Source organism: Peromyscus leucopus, chromosome 20 (genome assembly GCF_004664715.2).
Source record: "Peromyscus leucopus breed LL Stock chromosome 20, UCI_PerLeu_2.1, whole genome shotgun sequence".
Lineage (NCBI taxonomy): Eukaryota > Metazoa > Chordata > Mammalia > Rodentia > Cricetidae > Peromyscus > Peromyscus leucopus.
This window is the reverse complement of record NC_051080.1, coordinates 20,442,390-20,458,999: the sequence shown is the minus strand read 5'-3', so window position 1 is coordinate 20,458,999 and position 16,610 is coordinate 20,442,390. Positions and strand designations below refer to the sequence as shown.

Sequence of the window (16,610 nt, the reverse complement as noted above, 5' to 3'; positions counted from 1 at the left end):
CATGAAATAGGCTTTTAAAAGCACTACCATAGCATGAAGCCAGACTATGATTAAGAATGGATGAAGAAGTAAAGCGTGATCACATGTGCATGTACACATGTGTGCACAAGTTCGAGTCTCATGCTGGAAAGAACACTCCTAACACCCCAGCCGAATTCACCATTCTTGTAGGTGCTATGATGCACACAGACTTATTAACTTGAATCCCTGCTGAGTTTATGTTCCTTTCCTTAAGGGCTCTGAGGGCTTGCACCAGAAATCTTTTCTCTTTCTACTACCCTGGTTGTGGTAGACCAGTGATTGGCCCAAGGACCCTTACCATCCACATCCTTCCCCAGGCCCTGGCATCATCCCAAGGCCTGTGTATACATACAGAAGCCAGAAGTCAACGTGGCTTCCCTCCTCTATCATTGGCTGGCTATACACCTGCCTGTCCCTACCCCTCCCCTCGGCCCCAGCACTGGTGACAGATGTATACTACTGTGCCAGTTGATATGTGGTTCTGGGGACCCAGACTCGGATCCTCAAGCTTACACAGCAGCCACCATATCCTCCACAACACCTACCCCACCCAGAAGTTCACAACATCCCCACCCAGGAGTTGAGCCCAGGGTGTGTGCCATTAATCCCAGCACTTGGGAGGCAGAGGCAGGTGGATCTCTGTGAGTTCAAGACCAGTCTGATCCACATAGTGCATTCTAGAACAGCCAGAGCTACAAAATGAGACCGTATCTCAAAAAATTATAAGTTAGCAAACAAATCTTTACATGTATATAAATTGACCTAATACTTCTATATAGAAGGTTTTTTTTTAAGGAAGAAAATGACAGGCACACAACGTTGTGTACAAAATATGAGCAAGTGAACACTGATCATGTCATCCTAATTGGCCAGAACTCGAGTGAATGATGAACAGTGATCACAACTCCAGTTGCTCACGGAGGTCAATGAGGAGACAGAACAGGTCACATGCTCCTCTGCCAGCCCCCCTGGCTTTTCCAGAAAAGCCTGTACTGAGCGCCACTTGCCCTACCTGAGCCAGCAAGTCCTGGAACTGCTCTCTCGTGAGCGGCAGGAGGAAGGCTGTGATGACGCGCTTCAGGTCCCCCTTCGTCACCGCCTGGCTGTGGGTCGGGTCGAGTACCTGGAAGACTTTTTTTATTTCATCCCTTTTGCAGGAAATCCTTTGAGACAGAATCCGTTCAACATCTAACGAGGACAGTATTGGGTTGGCAATAGCTGTGGCTGTGGATGAGACAGAGATAGCTAGTGAGCGTGCTTAGACCGAGACACAACCCAGCCTGCAGAGTCCAGCTCCCTCTCTCATTCTCAGTTATCTACTCATTTGATGCCTCACCAAGGAAAACCTAGTTTTCCCCTCTGGAAGTTGGTTAGCACAGGATCACACCCATAAGGGAAAGAGGTGAAGGTGGGTGGCCTTCCCTACACAGACATGGGATATGAGAAGAAACCTTGAGGAGTGGAAGAAATGTATTTCATAAATCAAACTTTTTTTTACAGTGTGTGTGTGTGTGTGTGTGTGTGTGTGTGTGTGTGTGTGTGTGTACATGTGTACCTATGTATGTGGTTGCTGGAATGCCATGGCATGCATGTGGAGGTCAGGGGACAGTGGGGGAGTGGGTTCTCTCTTCCCATCATGTGGATCTTGGGTACCAAATTCAAGTCATCAAGCTTGACGGCAAAGTGCCTTTACCTGCTGAACCACCTCGACAGTCCTCAATGAATCTTTACTGTGTGTGTGAGGACACGTGTGTCCATGTGAGTGCACATGGATGGGAACGTGCAAATGTGGAGGCCAGAAGTCAACACTGGATGTCTTCTTCCATCTCTGCTCCACTTTATTTTTTTGAGACAAGGCCTCTCATTAAACCCAGATCTACTGGGCAGTGGTGGTGCATTCCTTTAATCCCAGCACACAGGAGGCAGTGGTAGGTATATCTCTATTCAAGGCCAGACTGGTCTACAGAGCAAATTCCAGGACAGTCAGGGCTACACAGAGAAACCCTGTCTCAAGAAATGAGAGAGAGAGAGAGAGACAGAGACAGAGACAGAGACAGAGACAGAGAGACAGAATATAATAAAGTATTTATTAAAAAACAAACAAACAAAAAATCCTAGAGCTAAAGGGCCAGCAAAACCCAGGGATCCTCCCTAACACCAGGATTATACCACCACTCTTGATGGGTGCTGGGGATCTGAACTCAAGTTCTCAGGTTAACCTAGCAAACACCTTCTCCGCTGATAAGGTAAATTAACCTTTACAGCAGCCTATCTACCTTATATGACCTTGACAGTTTGGGGGGGGAATCTTTGATTGTCTGGGATCCTTTTCCTTTTGAAGGCTGGAGACATGAACAGCCTAGGTGTGGAAAGATGGCATGAAAATGTTCACCATGCTCTGGATAAGTGGCAGGGGCTTCAACGTCCTAGGGGCAAGGGGAGTCCCCACTGATGCTTCAGGCCTCAGAGGTCCACAGGTCACCCATGAGACCTGAACAGACAGAAACAATTGTGGAGAGAAATACAATTTTCAAAGCACCCCAGGGCACCATCAGGGCCAGGTGTGAACACTGGCACAGTGAGCCCTCCCCATGAAGTCTCTGCTCACACTGTCAGTCCTGATTTCTTCTCCTGTGGCTGTGATAAAATACCCTGACAAAGCTACTTAAGGGAGAGAGGGCTTATTTGTCCCACCCCTCCAGGCTCCAGTCTATCATCACCCGGGGAAGCCGAGGCAGCAGGAACTCGAAGCCACGGTCACATCCCGTCCATGGCGAGAACAGGCAGCAACTGACTGATCCTTATGTTTGTGTTCAGTTTCCTCTCCTTTTCATGCAGCCCAGGGCCTGGCCCACATGGCACTGCCCACGATCCAGCATGGGTCTTCGCCTCATGCAACCCAATTAAGAAAATCCCTCACAGGCATGTCCACAGGCCAACCCAATCCAGACAACTCCTCATGAAGCCCCTGCTACCCCCAGCCAGGTGAGGCCAGATTGTGTCAGGTTAACAAACTAACCACCACAGCCACGCTGTCGCTTCTCCCAACAAGAATGGAAAAGAGTTTTCTCTCCCGACCCTAGCCCCTGGTTGTGTATGGCATCAGCCACACCTGTGCCTGAGACCAGCGGCATCATGGGGGATATACGACTGCTATTCTTTAAAGCCACTGTCGGGGGCGGGGGGCTTTATCCCCCTACACTCTACACCTGGGGCAGAGGAGGACAAGGCTAGAGAGAGAATTCCTGAGCCCAGTGTGGGATGTCTAAGTGTGCATGCCCTCTAGAAGGCCGAATATATAATATGGAGATCAAAGAGGTTGGGGTAGGGCATGCCATGTGGGAGCCAGGAGCCTGTGACAGGGGAGCACTGGGGTGGTGGGGGGAGGTAAGGAGGCTCATCTGGGAAATCCCAATTTTGTAGAAAGTGGGATTCGCTATTCCAGAGCTACTGACCAGGCACCCATCATTGCCAGCCCCTGTTGCTGGTGCCAAGCACACTGCCACGGGCAGACAGACCCGGCTACCATCTGGAGGGGACAAGACAGACAAGGGGCAGGCAGCCAGTATGCCACGGGGTGACGACAGATGGTAGTGAATGCAGCAAGGGTGGCAGGAGACCAGCAGGGTGTAGGAAGGTGGCACCATGGCCTGCCCTAGCCAGGCGGTCCAGGATCCCTCCCCAGAGAGCTTGGGAGCCAAGATCAGAACGTCAGAAACGGGCCAGGCAGCTAGCAAGCAGAGGTGACCGCATTCGACATGGACCACAGCAGCTCTGCAAGAGCTCTCTGTAGGAGCGACCTGAGTCTGTCTAAGGGAACAGAGACCAGGGTAGCTGTGCAGGAAGCAGGAAGAGCCAGGGTTGGGAAGGTGGGATGCCTGCGTGTTGGCTTCAAGCACCCAAACAAAGGATTGGGGTTTTGTTTTGTTTTGTTTTTGAGACAGGGTTTCTCTGTGCAACCACCCTGGCTGTCCTTGAACTCACTCTGCAGACCAGACTGTCCTCAAACTCGGAGATTCACCTGTCTCTATCTCCCAAGTGCTGGGATTAAAGGTGTGTGCCACCACTGTCCGGCCCAGGGTTTTCCTAAAATTTGAGAGGAAGACCCAGGGATCATCAGGGGAGCAACAACAATACATCATTCCAGCCACTACAGAGAATGGACTTCAGGGACAAGAAACAAGGGAAGAAGATCAGAGATGTCATCATGCATCAAGTCCATAAGGAAATGGGTGTGGCTTGACCAACAAAAAAAAAAAGATCAGAGATGTCATGTCAACCCATAGGAAATGGTATGGATATGGATCACAGACTGGCAAATGGAGACATGGTCTGCTGGTTCTTGTACTGACTAGGTCAAGAACCAGCAGACCGTGTGGCGTGGGGACAGGCAGAGTCCGAAGAAGCAGATTAGGACCCTGTATCCATGCTCATTGTGAGGAGCTAGACCAATGATGGTGCCAATGGCTGAGTACTAGGGCAAAGGACCTTGTGGAGTTTGTGTAAGGTGTCGGCAACCAAGGTGCTAACAGAAAGCCAGCCAAGCAGCGGATACGTACCCTGGAGCCTAAAATTTCCCTAGTGGGGAAATCCGCACAGAACTGGTTACAGACTGCTTACACATGACATTCCATGACATAGATCCGGGGATGGGACAGCGGGGAGAAGACCGAACACAGCAGAGCCTGAAAGCAGAGGAAGGCTCCAGAACCTGCCATCAGTCCCCTGAGGATGCTCAGCAAGGCGGCAGCCCCTCCACTCTCCCATCTCCTCTCCCAGCCGCTGAGACTCCCAGCAGCGGCTGGTTCCCACAGAGGAGCTGTGTGGTGAGAATCAGCTAGAGTGCACAGCAATTCCTTGGCCCGCTGGGTGTCACAGGGGACCCTCTTTGCAATGCATGCTTCTACCCTGAGATCTCTTCTCAGACTTTTTGTGTATTTTTTAATTGCTTTCCAAGAAGCCCTGACTTGGCACTCAGAACTGTGATTTGAAGGCAGCAGACAGTATTAACTCTGCAGAAGTACTTGAGAGCAGCTTTATGGTTTTACAAGCCCGATGTAGCACCTCAGGCACAAGCCCGATGCAGGCCCTCAGACTAGAAATGAAAGCCAGACCCAAACCTCCTCCACTGCTGCCGGGAGAGCCAACCAACGCCGTCTTCCTGGAAGGCAGCTGGACCAGCTTCCCATTGTCGGTTTAGGAACTAGAGAATTGCAGTAGACTGCCACTCTAGCCCTACCATGCCGGCAAGCAACATGGGTTAAAAATATGTAGTTTCAAACCAAGCCAAGACCTGAAGCTACAACAGAAACCAAATATCACAAAGGACAAGCTGGTCTTCAACAGTCCAGACAGACGGTGCCTTTTCTGCAGAGATGAGGGAACAGACACAGCCCAGACAGGATGAGAAGAAAACAACCCCATATTCAGTAGCCACATGTAATGGTAGACAGACAAAGACCCCAGGGCCTTGGTCAACTACGTGTGAGGAGCAGCCAGGCAGGTGGCAGAGAGCTATATGATAGCACCCTAGGTCTCCCACAGACAAGGCAGCTATTCTCCAAAGGCCGGCTACAAGGTGAAGAGGCAAGGCAAATCCTTATGGAACGCATGGAGTCTCTGCCCGTGGTCTATCAGGCCTGCTGCAGGTTCAAGGCAAGGCAATCGAGGTCGTTAGAAAGGAAATGGCCCCCATAGGGAATGGCACTATGAGGAGGTATAGCTCTGTTGGAGTGGGTGTGGCCTTGTTGGAGGAAGTGTGTCACTGTGGAGGTGAGCTTTGAGGTCTAATATATGCTCAAGCCACACCCAGTGTCTCAGACAACTTCCTGTTGCCTGCAAATCAAGATGTAGGACTATCAGAAACCTTCTCCAGCAAGCACGTCTGCCTGCATGCTGCCTTGCTTCCCGCCATGATGATAATGGACTAAAATTCTGAACTGTAAGCCAGTCACCACAATGAAATGTTTTTCCTTTATCAAAGTTGCCGTGGTCATGGTGTCTCTTCACAGCAATAGAAACCCTAAGGCAGCGGTGGAATCAGCGGACATCCCTCCACATGCAGAAGCTGTTGGCGGAGCTGGGAACAAAAAGGACTCTGGAGAACTAGCCTGCCACCATGACCCAAATCCAGGAGGGCTGTGATGCAGGAGACCCAGCTGGCGGCTCATGGGCTTGGCTTAGTTGCAGACTACATGGAATGAAAGAACCAGTGAGTGCGAAGCTGAAATACAAAGATAAAATACTTTTAACGTACTATTTTCATCTGTATTATTTATTTGTGTGTGTGTCTGTGTCTGTGTGTCTGTGTGTCTGTGTGCCACCTGCATGCAGTGCCCACAAAGGCCAAAAGAAGGCATCAGATTCCCGGAGCTGGAGTTGCAGGCAGGCCATTATGAGCTACGTGATGTGGGTGCGGCAAGTAGAACTCGGTCCTCTGCAAGAGCAGTAAGTGCTCTTAACGGCTGAGCCATTGCTCCAGCCCCAGACAAAACCATTTTTAAAAAGAAAAGGGTACATTGTGGCAATTGTACTTATTTGATATCATCTGCTCGTACAAGTTACACAGCCACATCTCCAAATCCATGTGAACAAGAGAGTGCGGAACAGCTGATGGTGCCCCCTGGGAGGGAAGAGTGCTGATGGCAGACACACACCTGTATATATAAGTGTATGTGTGCAGGAGGGGGGTACATATGTACTCTGGTCCTTTGGCACATGTACATACATGTGTGTGGAGGCCAGAAGTCAACTCAAGCATCCTTCTCTATCATTTTCCACACTATTTTTTTTGAACAGCATCTCACACTTGGCCTGGAGCTCACCAACTGAACAAGGCTGGCTGGCTGGTTATTGATCTCCAGGGATCTGCCTGTTTCTGCCTCCCTCGCGCTGGGATTGTAGGCAAACCCCACTGTGCCTGGCTTTTTCCGCTAGGTTCTGGGGATCAAACTCCTGGCCCTCACGCTTTCTCAGAAGGAGCTTTACTGGCTGATCAGTTTCCCCATCCTACAGACATAGTTATAGAAAGAATTTAGGTGTACTGATTTGATTTTATGCGTGTGAGCACTCTGCCTGTGCATCTGTGCACCACTTGGCTGCCTGGTGCCTGTGGAGGTCAGAAGAAGGCAGCGGGTCCTCTGTAGTTCTCATGGTTGTGAGCTGCCATGTGGGGGCTGGAAACATAAGCCAGGTGCTCAGCAAGAACAACCAGTGCTCTTAACAGTCGATCCATCTCTCCGGCCCCAGAAACTACTTCTAACAAGACAAAACACTTGGGTGGATTTTTTTTTTTTTTCACGTTGCCGGCCAACGTGCAAAGGAAACGACAGAGAAGAAACACACTTGAGGCAGAGGCGGATCGAGCCGCACAGCTCCATCCGAAGAGAACTTAGGCCCGCCAGTAATAAAGATCAATCTGCTGTGTAGACACGGGCAACCGACAGAATCAGCAACTCACGGAGCAAAAAGGCACCCCAGCTAAACCTGAGGAGGGGAATTTAAATCACCGCTGGACAAGTGTCATTAGGGGCTTAGAAGACGGCTCAGTGGAGAAAGCTTAACATGCAAACATGATAACCAGAGTTTGGCTCCAAAAGCCCATGTAACACTGAAGGCAGGACAGGTTTCTTTAACCCCTGCATGCCTGGGAGACTCAATTCCCAGACGCTTGCAGTCCAGCTAGCCTGGCCTGTGCAGCGGTGAAGAAGAAGCGACCCTACCTCAAATAAGGTGGAAGGCAAGGACTAACATGCAACGTTGTCACACCCACATGTTGTGGTATACACACACCTGTATGTGCACAGGCATTTGCATGTGTGAGCATACACACATTGACACTTAAAAAAAAAAAGAAATGTAATTAAAACATAAATGTAAGCTGGGCAGTGATGGCACACAACTTTAATCTCAGCCCTTGGGAGGCAGAGGCAGGTGGACCTCTGTGACTTCAAGGCCAGCCTGGTCTACAGAGCAAGTTCTCTAGAACAGCCAAGGCTACACAGAGAAACCCCATCTTAAAAAAACAAAGACAAAAAATGTAATAACTTCTGCTAATGCACAAGATCTTACAAGATACTATTCTGTTGTGATATTCTTTGGGGGAAGCATACATGTACCAGCTTCTGGGGGGTCTTTCAGTAGTGTTTAAGAACTCTGGTAGGACTGGAGAGATGGCTCAGAGTTAAGAGCACTGGCTGCCCTTCCAGAGGTTCTGAGTTCAATTCCCAGCAACCACATGGTGGCTCACAGCCATCTATAATGAGATCTGGTGCCCTCTTCTGGCCTGCAGAGATACATGCAGACAGAACACTGTATAGATGATAGATAGATAGATAGATAGATAGATAGATAGATAGATAGATAGATAGATAGAACTCTGGGAGTAGTCTGGTGGTGGTAGCGGCGGCGCATGCCTTTAGTCACTTTAGTCCAGCACTTGGGAGGCAGAGGCAGGCGGATCTCTGTGAGTTCGAGGCCAGCCTGGGCTACAGAGCAAGTTCCAGGACAGGCTCCAAAGCTATACAAAAAAACCCTTTCTCGAAACACCCCCCCCCAAAAAAAAAGAACTCTGGGAGATGGATGCCTGGACTCAGTAGCCCCTTCACACTTTATCAGGATTGTCAAGTATACTAAGACCACCCCCTGCATTGTTGTGTAGACGGGAAGCTGTGCGCTGGAACGGCTCTACATTTCACTCTGTCATGTTTTCATCAGAAACCACCTTAACAACAGAGCCGAGTTAGGGCAGACAGGTGGCCGTCAGATGTCAAGCCTGTATCCCCAGGCTCACTAGTGATACACAGGACCGCTGGAGTAAAGTCTCCCCAACCACCAGCAAGCATGTGTCCAGTGAGATTCGCGCTTGTAACGCTTATAGGCACATCCATTGGTCCTTCCCACTTCCCTCCCCCACTCTGTCCTGCATCCTTTCGATGTCCTGCTTGAGCCTTGCTTGCGTGCACGCTTCAGACTCAGCATTCAGTTTCCTCACTTCCTTCTCTCTGGCCACATCCCTGCGGGGCCCCGCCTTCATCAGACCCAACTCCATTCTCAACACCTATCAACAGTGTTCATCCTGAACCAGAGCTCAAAAAATGTGTGTAAGAAACAAATGCATTAAGGAGGAAATGAGTGAAGATCTAAAGATATATAATTTGGGAAAATATTAAGTCAAATTCTGTAGCCTTTAAACCGAATGAAGAATCCAAATGGCTTAACAATTCTTATCCTCACCCCCCACCCAAAAAAAAATCCACTCTGCAAATATATATTTGTAGCTGCTTTCTCGTAATTCCCAAACGCAGAAGCAACCAGAATGGGGGAGGGGTAACAAACTTCTGCAAGGCGTATGATGGACTGCCGGGTGACCGGCTAATCAACAAGCAAAATGCAGCGAGGAAAGGATGGTCTTAGCAAACGGACAGCCAGTGTAAACGGTGAGTGCAGGGCTGGAGATGTGGCGTGATGGGTAGAGAGCTTACCTAACATGCATGAGGCCCTGGGGTCCATCCCCAGCACTACGTAAACTGGGCATGGTGGCATAAGCCTATGATCCTAGAGCTTGGGAAGTGGTGTCAGGAGAATCATAAGTTCAAGGTCATCCTTGACTATACAGTAAGTTGGGGGCTAGCCCAGGCTATATGACACCCTGTCTCCAAAAAGTTGGAGGAGGAAGAGGATGGGGAGAAAAATTTAGATGTAGACTTTAAACCCTTCATAAAAACATGAACTTGATCTAGATGTAAATCTCCAAACTATGCAGTTAGAAGGTTGTGTAATGGAAAACCAAGATGGCTGGGGGAGGAGTTACATGGGAACACTTGGTACCTTCTGTTCAATTCCTCGGCAAACCTAAGACTACTGGGGGACAAGCTCAAATCTGTACAACTGTCATTTACTGAGTAACAACCATTAAGCTGACAGGGTCCAGGATCACACAGCCTGGGTTCAAATCCTGACAATTCACTTTAAAACTATACATATCTGTGATGAAAGTGGCCTTGATGGGCCCATGTCTGCATTTCCCCGTAGAGGATATAGGGAGGGTATCAGAACGTGACTCATGGTACGCCTTTAACGGAGCCCATGTCAAACAGTAAGTGGTACCTGTGGACAGTGCTATGACGACTTGTGAGGACTCACCTGACGAAGAGGGCCTGCAAACATCTTGGAAGGCAGTCCTTGAATGCGTTCTGCACGGTGAGGAGTGGGGGCGGGAGTATGTCATCTTCTGGGTGCTGGGGTACAGAGTATGCCAGTCTGGTAAGATCGACATTTTGTGCAATAAATCCCTGGTGAGAGGAAGCAGAGCAGATTATAGCATCTTCATCGTGTCAGCACGGCCGACTTCCTAGGCGCTCCTTTCTGACCATCCTTGAGGGGAACACCAAGTCCCGTTTAGAGTGTTTTCAGCAGATCTAAAGAACTTCAGAAGGGCAGAGAGAATGGTTATTTAAGTGTTGTTTGCTTGGTCCTCCTCTGCTTAGTCACGGGGCTAACCTTGTTTCTTCCTGTCGCCTGCGATACCTCTCCTCCTCGAGTCTGAAGTATTCTCTTCCCAGTACCATTCCTTCAACCTGCTCTCATCAGGAAAAGCTTTTCCTTCTCCTTCACTATGACAGACAGTTCTGCTGGGTATAGGAGTCTGGCTTGGCATCTGTGGACTTTCAGTACATGTACATATTTCAGTATATATTTTCAGTGGCCATCAGTCCAAGCCAGTCGGCATCCAGCACAGATGGGGGAGGGACTCAAGAGGTCCCACCCCTAGCAAAGGAACCACTGGTGGCTGCTGCTGAGGGAGGGAGAGTCAGTGTCTTCAGGAGTGTGCTGGTAGGTTGCCTATGTTCCTATAGATGGCCCTATACCTACACACATATACTGGAAGTACTAACTGGACTCAGTTGGTAGAAGGAGGAGGAGGAGGAGGGGGAGGAAGAGGAGAGAGGAAGAGGAAGAAGAAGAAGAAGAAGAAGAAGAAGAAGAAGAAGAAGAAGAAGAAGAAGAAGAAGAAGAAGAAGAAGAAGAAGAAAGTCGGGAGGAGAAGTGAGGGGGTTGGGAAGGGCTGGAGGGGTGAACACGATCCAAATACATTGCATACACATATAAAATTCTCCAAGAATAATTCTTTAAATTAGGGAGGCATTAGCGCTGCTGACTGATTTCTGGGCAAAGAGTAAGAGGTGAAGAGTTCTGACTCTTGTTGGATGTGGTAGTGCAGACCTGTGACCCCACCACTGGGAGGGGGAGGCAGGCAGCAGAAGGTGAGCTTGTCTCAGAAAACAAAACCAAGAGACTGTTCAGCGTCTCTGGGTGCTCAAGCAGAGCAGCACTGTTAACAAAGACAGCAGCAAAAACAGGCACGAGGACCCTGAACATCTCCAAACGGCGCACCCACAAGAGCCTCCCAAGACTGCTGGCGTTGTGGAAGTGAACCTCACAGCAGTCAGGTAGCATTTATTCATGAAAAGGGCCAGATGTCAGGGATGGCAAGAGAGCTCAGAGGTTGAGGGCACTTGCTGCCAAGCATGAACCTGAGTTCGATCCCCAGGCTCCATGTGGTGGAAGGAGAAAACTGAAATTTCAATAAATTTGTCTTCTGACCTTTACACATGCACTTGTATACTTGTATGCACACACACACACACACACACACACACACACACACACACACTCCTGTAAGTTGTCCTCTGACATTCACATGTATACCATGGCATACGCCCTATGCCCACACATACACACATACAAATAAATGTAATTTAAAAGAATTAAACATCACAGCTTCCTGAATGGGTAGTCAATGGGGCAAAAAATTGCTAGCCAAACCTTAAAGAGAAAGCTGAGGCTCTGGAAAGTTTCCCCATTTTCCTGGAAATCTAGCAGGCCCCCCCAACTGCACAGGGCTGTGGGCACATCGAGAGCCAGGTGCATTCTTGGGAAGGCCTCAAACTCTCCCTTCAGGCTGACCTTGAGGGTCTGCACAACCAGGGGGAGAAGGCCAGGCCGAGCTACACATCCTGCCTGGGAGAGAGGAATGACTGCCCCAGTACATGCCCCACCCAGGAAACTTGGAAGACTTGCTGTTCGAAAGCACTAGGAAAACGTCCCGTCATAAGCTGACTACAAAGTTAATCCACCAGCCACTTGGGGGCTGTGCAGAGGAGAGGCTCAACCTTACAAAGTGAGTTTAGAAAATTCGCCAAACCATAAAAGATAGGGAATAAATAAATAAAGCTCACCAAACCACAAACAATAACAGAACACAGGAAGGGATGGGAACATGACTGCCATGATCCCATCCATGAATTACTTCAAATGCCAAGTTTTCAACAAAAGTTTTAGTATGGTCCAGGGCTGGGGAGAGAGATGGTTCAACTGTTGAGAACACGTAAGGAAGACTCGAGTTTCGTTCCAAGTGCCCACATTAGATAGATCACAACCTCCTGTAATGCCAGTTCCAAGGGATCTGACGCCCTCTTCTGGCCTCCATGGGTACCTGTATTCATGATGTGCACATACCACACACAGACTAACACATGCTTTAAAATAAATCTTTAAAAAACAAACTTTAGCCGGGCGGTGGTGGCGCATGCCTTTAATCCCAGCACTCGGGAGGCAGAGCCAGGCGGATCTCTGTGAGTTCGAGGCCAGCCTGGGCTACCAAGTGAGTTCCAGGAAAGGCGCAAAGCTACACAGAGAAACCCTGTCTCGAAAAACCAAAAAAAAAAAAAAAAAAAAAAAAAAAACTTTAAATGAAAGGGTGGACCACACATACTTGCCTTCAGAAACAAGGCAATCAAGAAGAGTTCTATGAAAACATACTATGTGAAAAATTTTTTCAATTGAAAAATGTTAAAAGAAAAAAAACAAGCTAAATCCTATATTCATCATAAAAGTAAGGGAAAATGAAGGTTTCCTTGGTCCCATGAAAATTCAGGTAATTCATCACTAGCAGACCTTCTTGCAAAAGCTCTCAAAGAACATTTTCAGAAACAAAGAAAGTTACACAGGTCAGAAATCATACCAGTGAAGTCACAGTGTGTCAGACAGGAGATGCAAGTGTAAGAGAAGCCATGTGCACCTGGAGCAGAGCCGGACACACTGAGGCCCCTGACATCACTGGACAGGCAGATGGGGAAACAGACATTTCAGCACCCATGGCTGGAGTCTTCCATACCCACCATTAACAATGGCAGAACTACTTAGAAGATAATCAAGGGCTGGAGAGATGGCTCGGCAGTTAAGAGCACTGTCTGCTCTTCGAGGGGATCTGGGTTCACTTCTTAGCACACACGTGAGGCTCACAACCCTCTGTTACTCCAGTTCCATGGGATTCAAGGCCCTCTTCTGACTCCATAAGCACTGCATATACTTGATGAACAGACAGGCATGCAGGCAAACACTCCTACACATAAAATAAACAAAACCTTAAAAAAGAAAGGCCGAGACTCGAGAGTCACTAAAGCCCCAACAAACTGACAGATACCTACGGAACACCTACTCACCAGGATACAAATTCTTCTCAAATACAAAGGGCAGCGTTCTCCTGATAGACTACATCAGAAGATATCGCCTCAATAAACTAGTCCCAATAGATGATATCAGAAGAAACTTGCCTCAGTAAACTTGAAATGACTGAAATCTTCAAAATATGCTCTTAAACCACACAGGAAGTGACATTATAAGTCAGTAACAGGAAACACCCAGATCATCCACAACTGTGTATGAATTAATGTGCTCCTCAACAGCCAGATGGTCGAAGGAAACCAGGAGAGCGCCCGCATCACTGGGTGGGACAGGAAGCACACAGGAGGGGTTATAAAGCAACACTTAGACATTGTGAGGCAGGTACTTAGATTTAATTATTTTATACCATTTACTTATTCAGTGTGTGTGTGTGTGCATGCCACAGTGCACATGTGGAGGTCAGAGAACAATTTACAGGGGTCATGTCTCTCCTTCCACCATGTGGATCCTGGGGCCCAGGTTCAGGTCGTCAGGCTCGGCAGCAAGTGCCCTTACCAGCGCGCCAGCTTGCTGGCCCCAGGTATCTGTATTTTTTGTTCTAATTGCAAATGAATAAACTAAGCTTCTTCCTTAAGAAAGAGAAAGAAAACCAAAGTGACCAGATGGAAAGAAATTTGAAGTCTGGGGCCCAAAACAGCAGAGAAAAGCCACAGCGCAGAAAGGTCACTATTTGGAAATATTAGCAAAGTTGATAATACTAGGGGGATGAAGGAAAAAATAGAGAACACCCTTTAAAATTAGAAATAGGAGAAGCATTACTTACTACCCTCCTTCCAGAAATAAGGATCCTAAAGAAACTTAGTACAACTGGGCAACCAAGAGAAAATGGAAGCATTCTGAGGAAGACGGGGGATTGGAACTAAGGAAGAAGCAGGAAATCCAAGAAGCCTGATGCCCCAGAAAGTCCACTGTCACATGACTAACTAGTGCTTTTTACCAGATGCCCAAGGAATAATTAAAAGGCGGTCTACCACAAACGCTTCTGAAGAGGAAGAGGGGGGGCTCACACGGCACTCGGTGATCAAGAGTTTGCCCTGAGTGACGGGGGCACAAGAGGACAGCGCCTGTCCGCACATCTATAAAGCCAGCGCTGGCCTGACAGAAACCAGACCACGGCACCAGAAATCACAGCCAGAGACCAGGGCTCTGGGTGGTGCAGGAACACCAACTAACCAAACCTAGCAACTTGCTTAAAACAACAGCACAGCCAGATGGGATGCATCCTGGGAAGTAAAGGCGGCTGACAGACAAAGGCTAACCTAGGCTGGGGCTCACTCAGAGGCGCAGCACTCTCCCTTCTTGGAAACCGATACTAGTGTTGCTGTGATAGTCGCACACACACTTTTGTGTGGGTGTGCACTTTGGTTCACTTGTGTGTGTGCCTGGAAATGAACCTGCTTGGTTGGCAACTCTGTTTTTGAGGGGTTTTGTTTTGTTTTGTTTTGTTTTGAGGCTGAGTCCAGATTTGCACCATAATTTTCAGAGGGTCCTGATCTGGCCAAAGTGCTTGAAATTAAATTAAAGTTAAAAAGCAAATGGCCATTGGACTAAAAGGATGGCTCAGTGGTCAAGAACACTGGCTTCTCCTTCAGTTTGGTTCTCATAGGCTGGAATGGCAGTCCAAGGGATCTGGCACCCTCTTCTGATCTGTGCAGGTATCTGTACACACACACACACACACACACACAACTATTGATCCCTCCCAAAGGCAGAGCCCCTACTACATAATCACTCAGAATTCAACCCCTATTCTTTTGTTTTGTTTTTGTTTTTTGAGACAGGGTTTCTCTGTGTAGCCCTGGCTGTCCTGGAACTCACTCTGTAGACCAGGCTGGCCTCGAACGCACAGAGATCCACCTGCCTCTGCCTCCCAGATGCTGGGATTAAAGGAGCCATGACTGCCCGGCCCGGCTCTAAACCCCTACTCTTAAGGGTCCCATCACCTGTGAGGCCAGCACAGTTAGGACCAAGGTTCTACACATGATCTTTATAGTCCATCTGCATCAATCCACAGCATGTGGCTTATCCCATCAGAACCTTAGCGCCCCAGCAGAGCTCGTCTTCCAGAACCGGCTGATTTTGACTGCACTGAAAGCAGGGGGTCACAGTACCACAGATCAGCTTCCAGAATCCTACAGGTTCTGAAGCATGTGGCTGTGGGTTCACAGGGTCAACACAGAGTTATTAAATACCCTTCTAACATGGCTGGGGATCCACGAACAGAACAGGTAGAATCCTGGGCCTCTTGATCCTTACACTGTCGCCATGAAGAGGGACAGACAGTAAAGACGGCAAGGCTCGGCGGGGGTGTGGGGGATGTTTGGGGGTGTGTGTGGGGGGGGGTGTTGATTGGCAGAGCACTTGCCTAGAATGCACCAAGCAAGCCCTGTGTTCAATCCAGCACCATATAAAACCAGTTGTGGGGCTGTCCTGGTTTTCTCTCAGTTGCTGCCATACAGCACTGACCAAAAGCAACTTGGGGAGAACAGGGTTTATTTGACCTTACAACATGTAGTCCATCAGTCAGAAAAGCCAAGCCAGGAAACCAGAGGCAGGAACTGAAGCAGAAGTCATAGAGGAGAGCTGCTCACTGGCTTGCTCAGCCTGCTTTCTTATACTACTAGACTGCCTGCCCTTGAGTGGCACTGCCCACAGTGGACTGGGTCCTCCTGCACCAATTAGCAGTCTGCCCCCCCCCCACATGCCATGGGCCAATCTGATGGACGCAGTTTCTCAGTTGAGATTCCCTCCTCCTAACCATGTCTGGGTTTATGTCAAGTTGTCAAAAGGTAACTATGACCATGGTGCATACCTCCAGTCCCATCATTGGGGGGGGGGGGCAAGTGGCTAAGAGGTTCAAGGTCATCCTTGGCTATACAAGTCTGCATGTTAGTTGATGACCCAAGCTGTCCTGTGACTTTGCAGGATGAGGAAGTTCCTGGAAGCCTGAGGGATGGAGAGGCTGGTAGCACGGGATCTCTCCTCAGGCATGCACATCCGCAGAAGCACAGCCCTTGCAGCACACGCTGTCGCACAGGCCTGTGGTTTTTATTTTCCCCATA

The 16,610-nt window shown here is 48.8% G+C and overlaps 1 protein-coding gene across 1 annotated transcript in view; it reads right to left on the bottom strand.

The window, feature by feature from the left end:
* Efcab6 (EF-hand calcium binding domain 6) overlaps nt 1-16,610 on the bottom strand; it is a 191,116-nt gene that overhangs the window by 167,987 nt on the left and 6,519 nt on the right. The window contains exons 3-4 of the mRNA XM_037197495.1: nt 10,165-10,313; nt 1,034-1,245 (exon numbers count right to left, since the gene is read on the bottom strand). Of these exons, the coding sequence (XP_037053390.1) occupies nt 1,034-1,245; nt 10,165-10,313 (361 nt within the window). The remainder of the gene's footprint in view (nt 1-1,033; nt 1,246-10,164; nt 10,314-16,610) is intronic.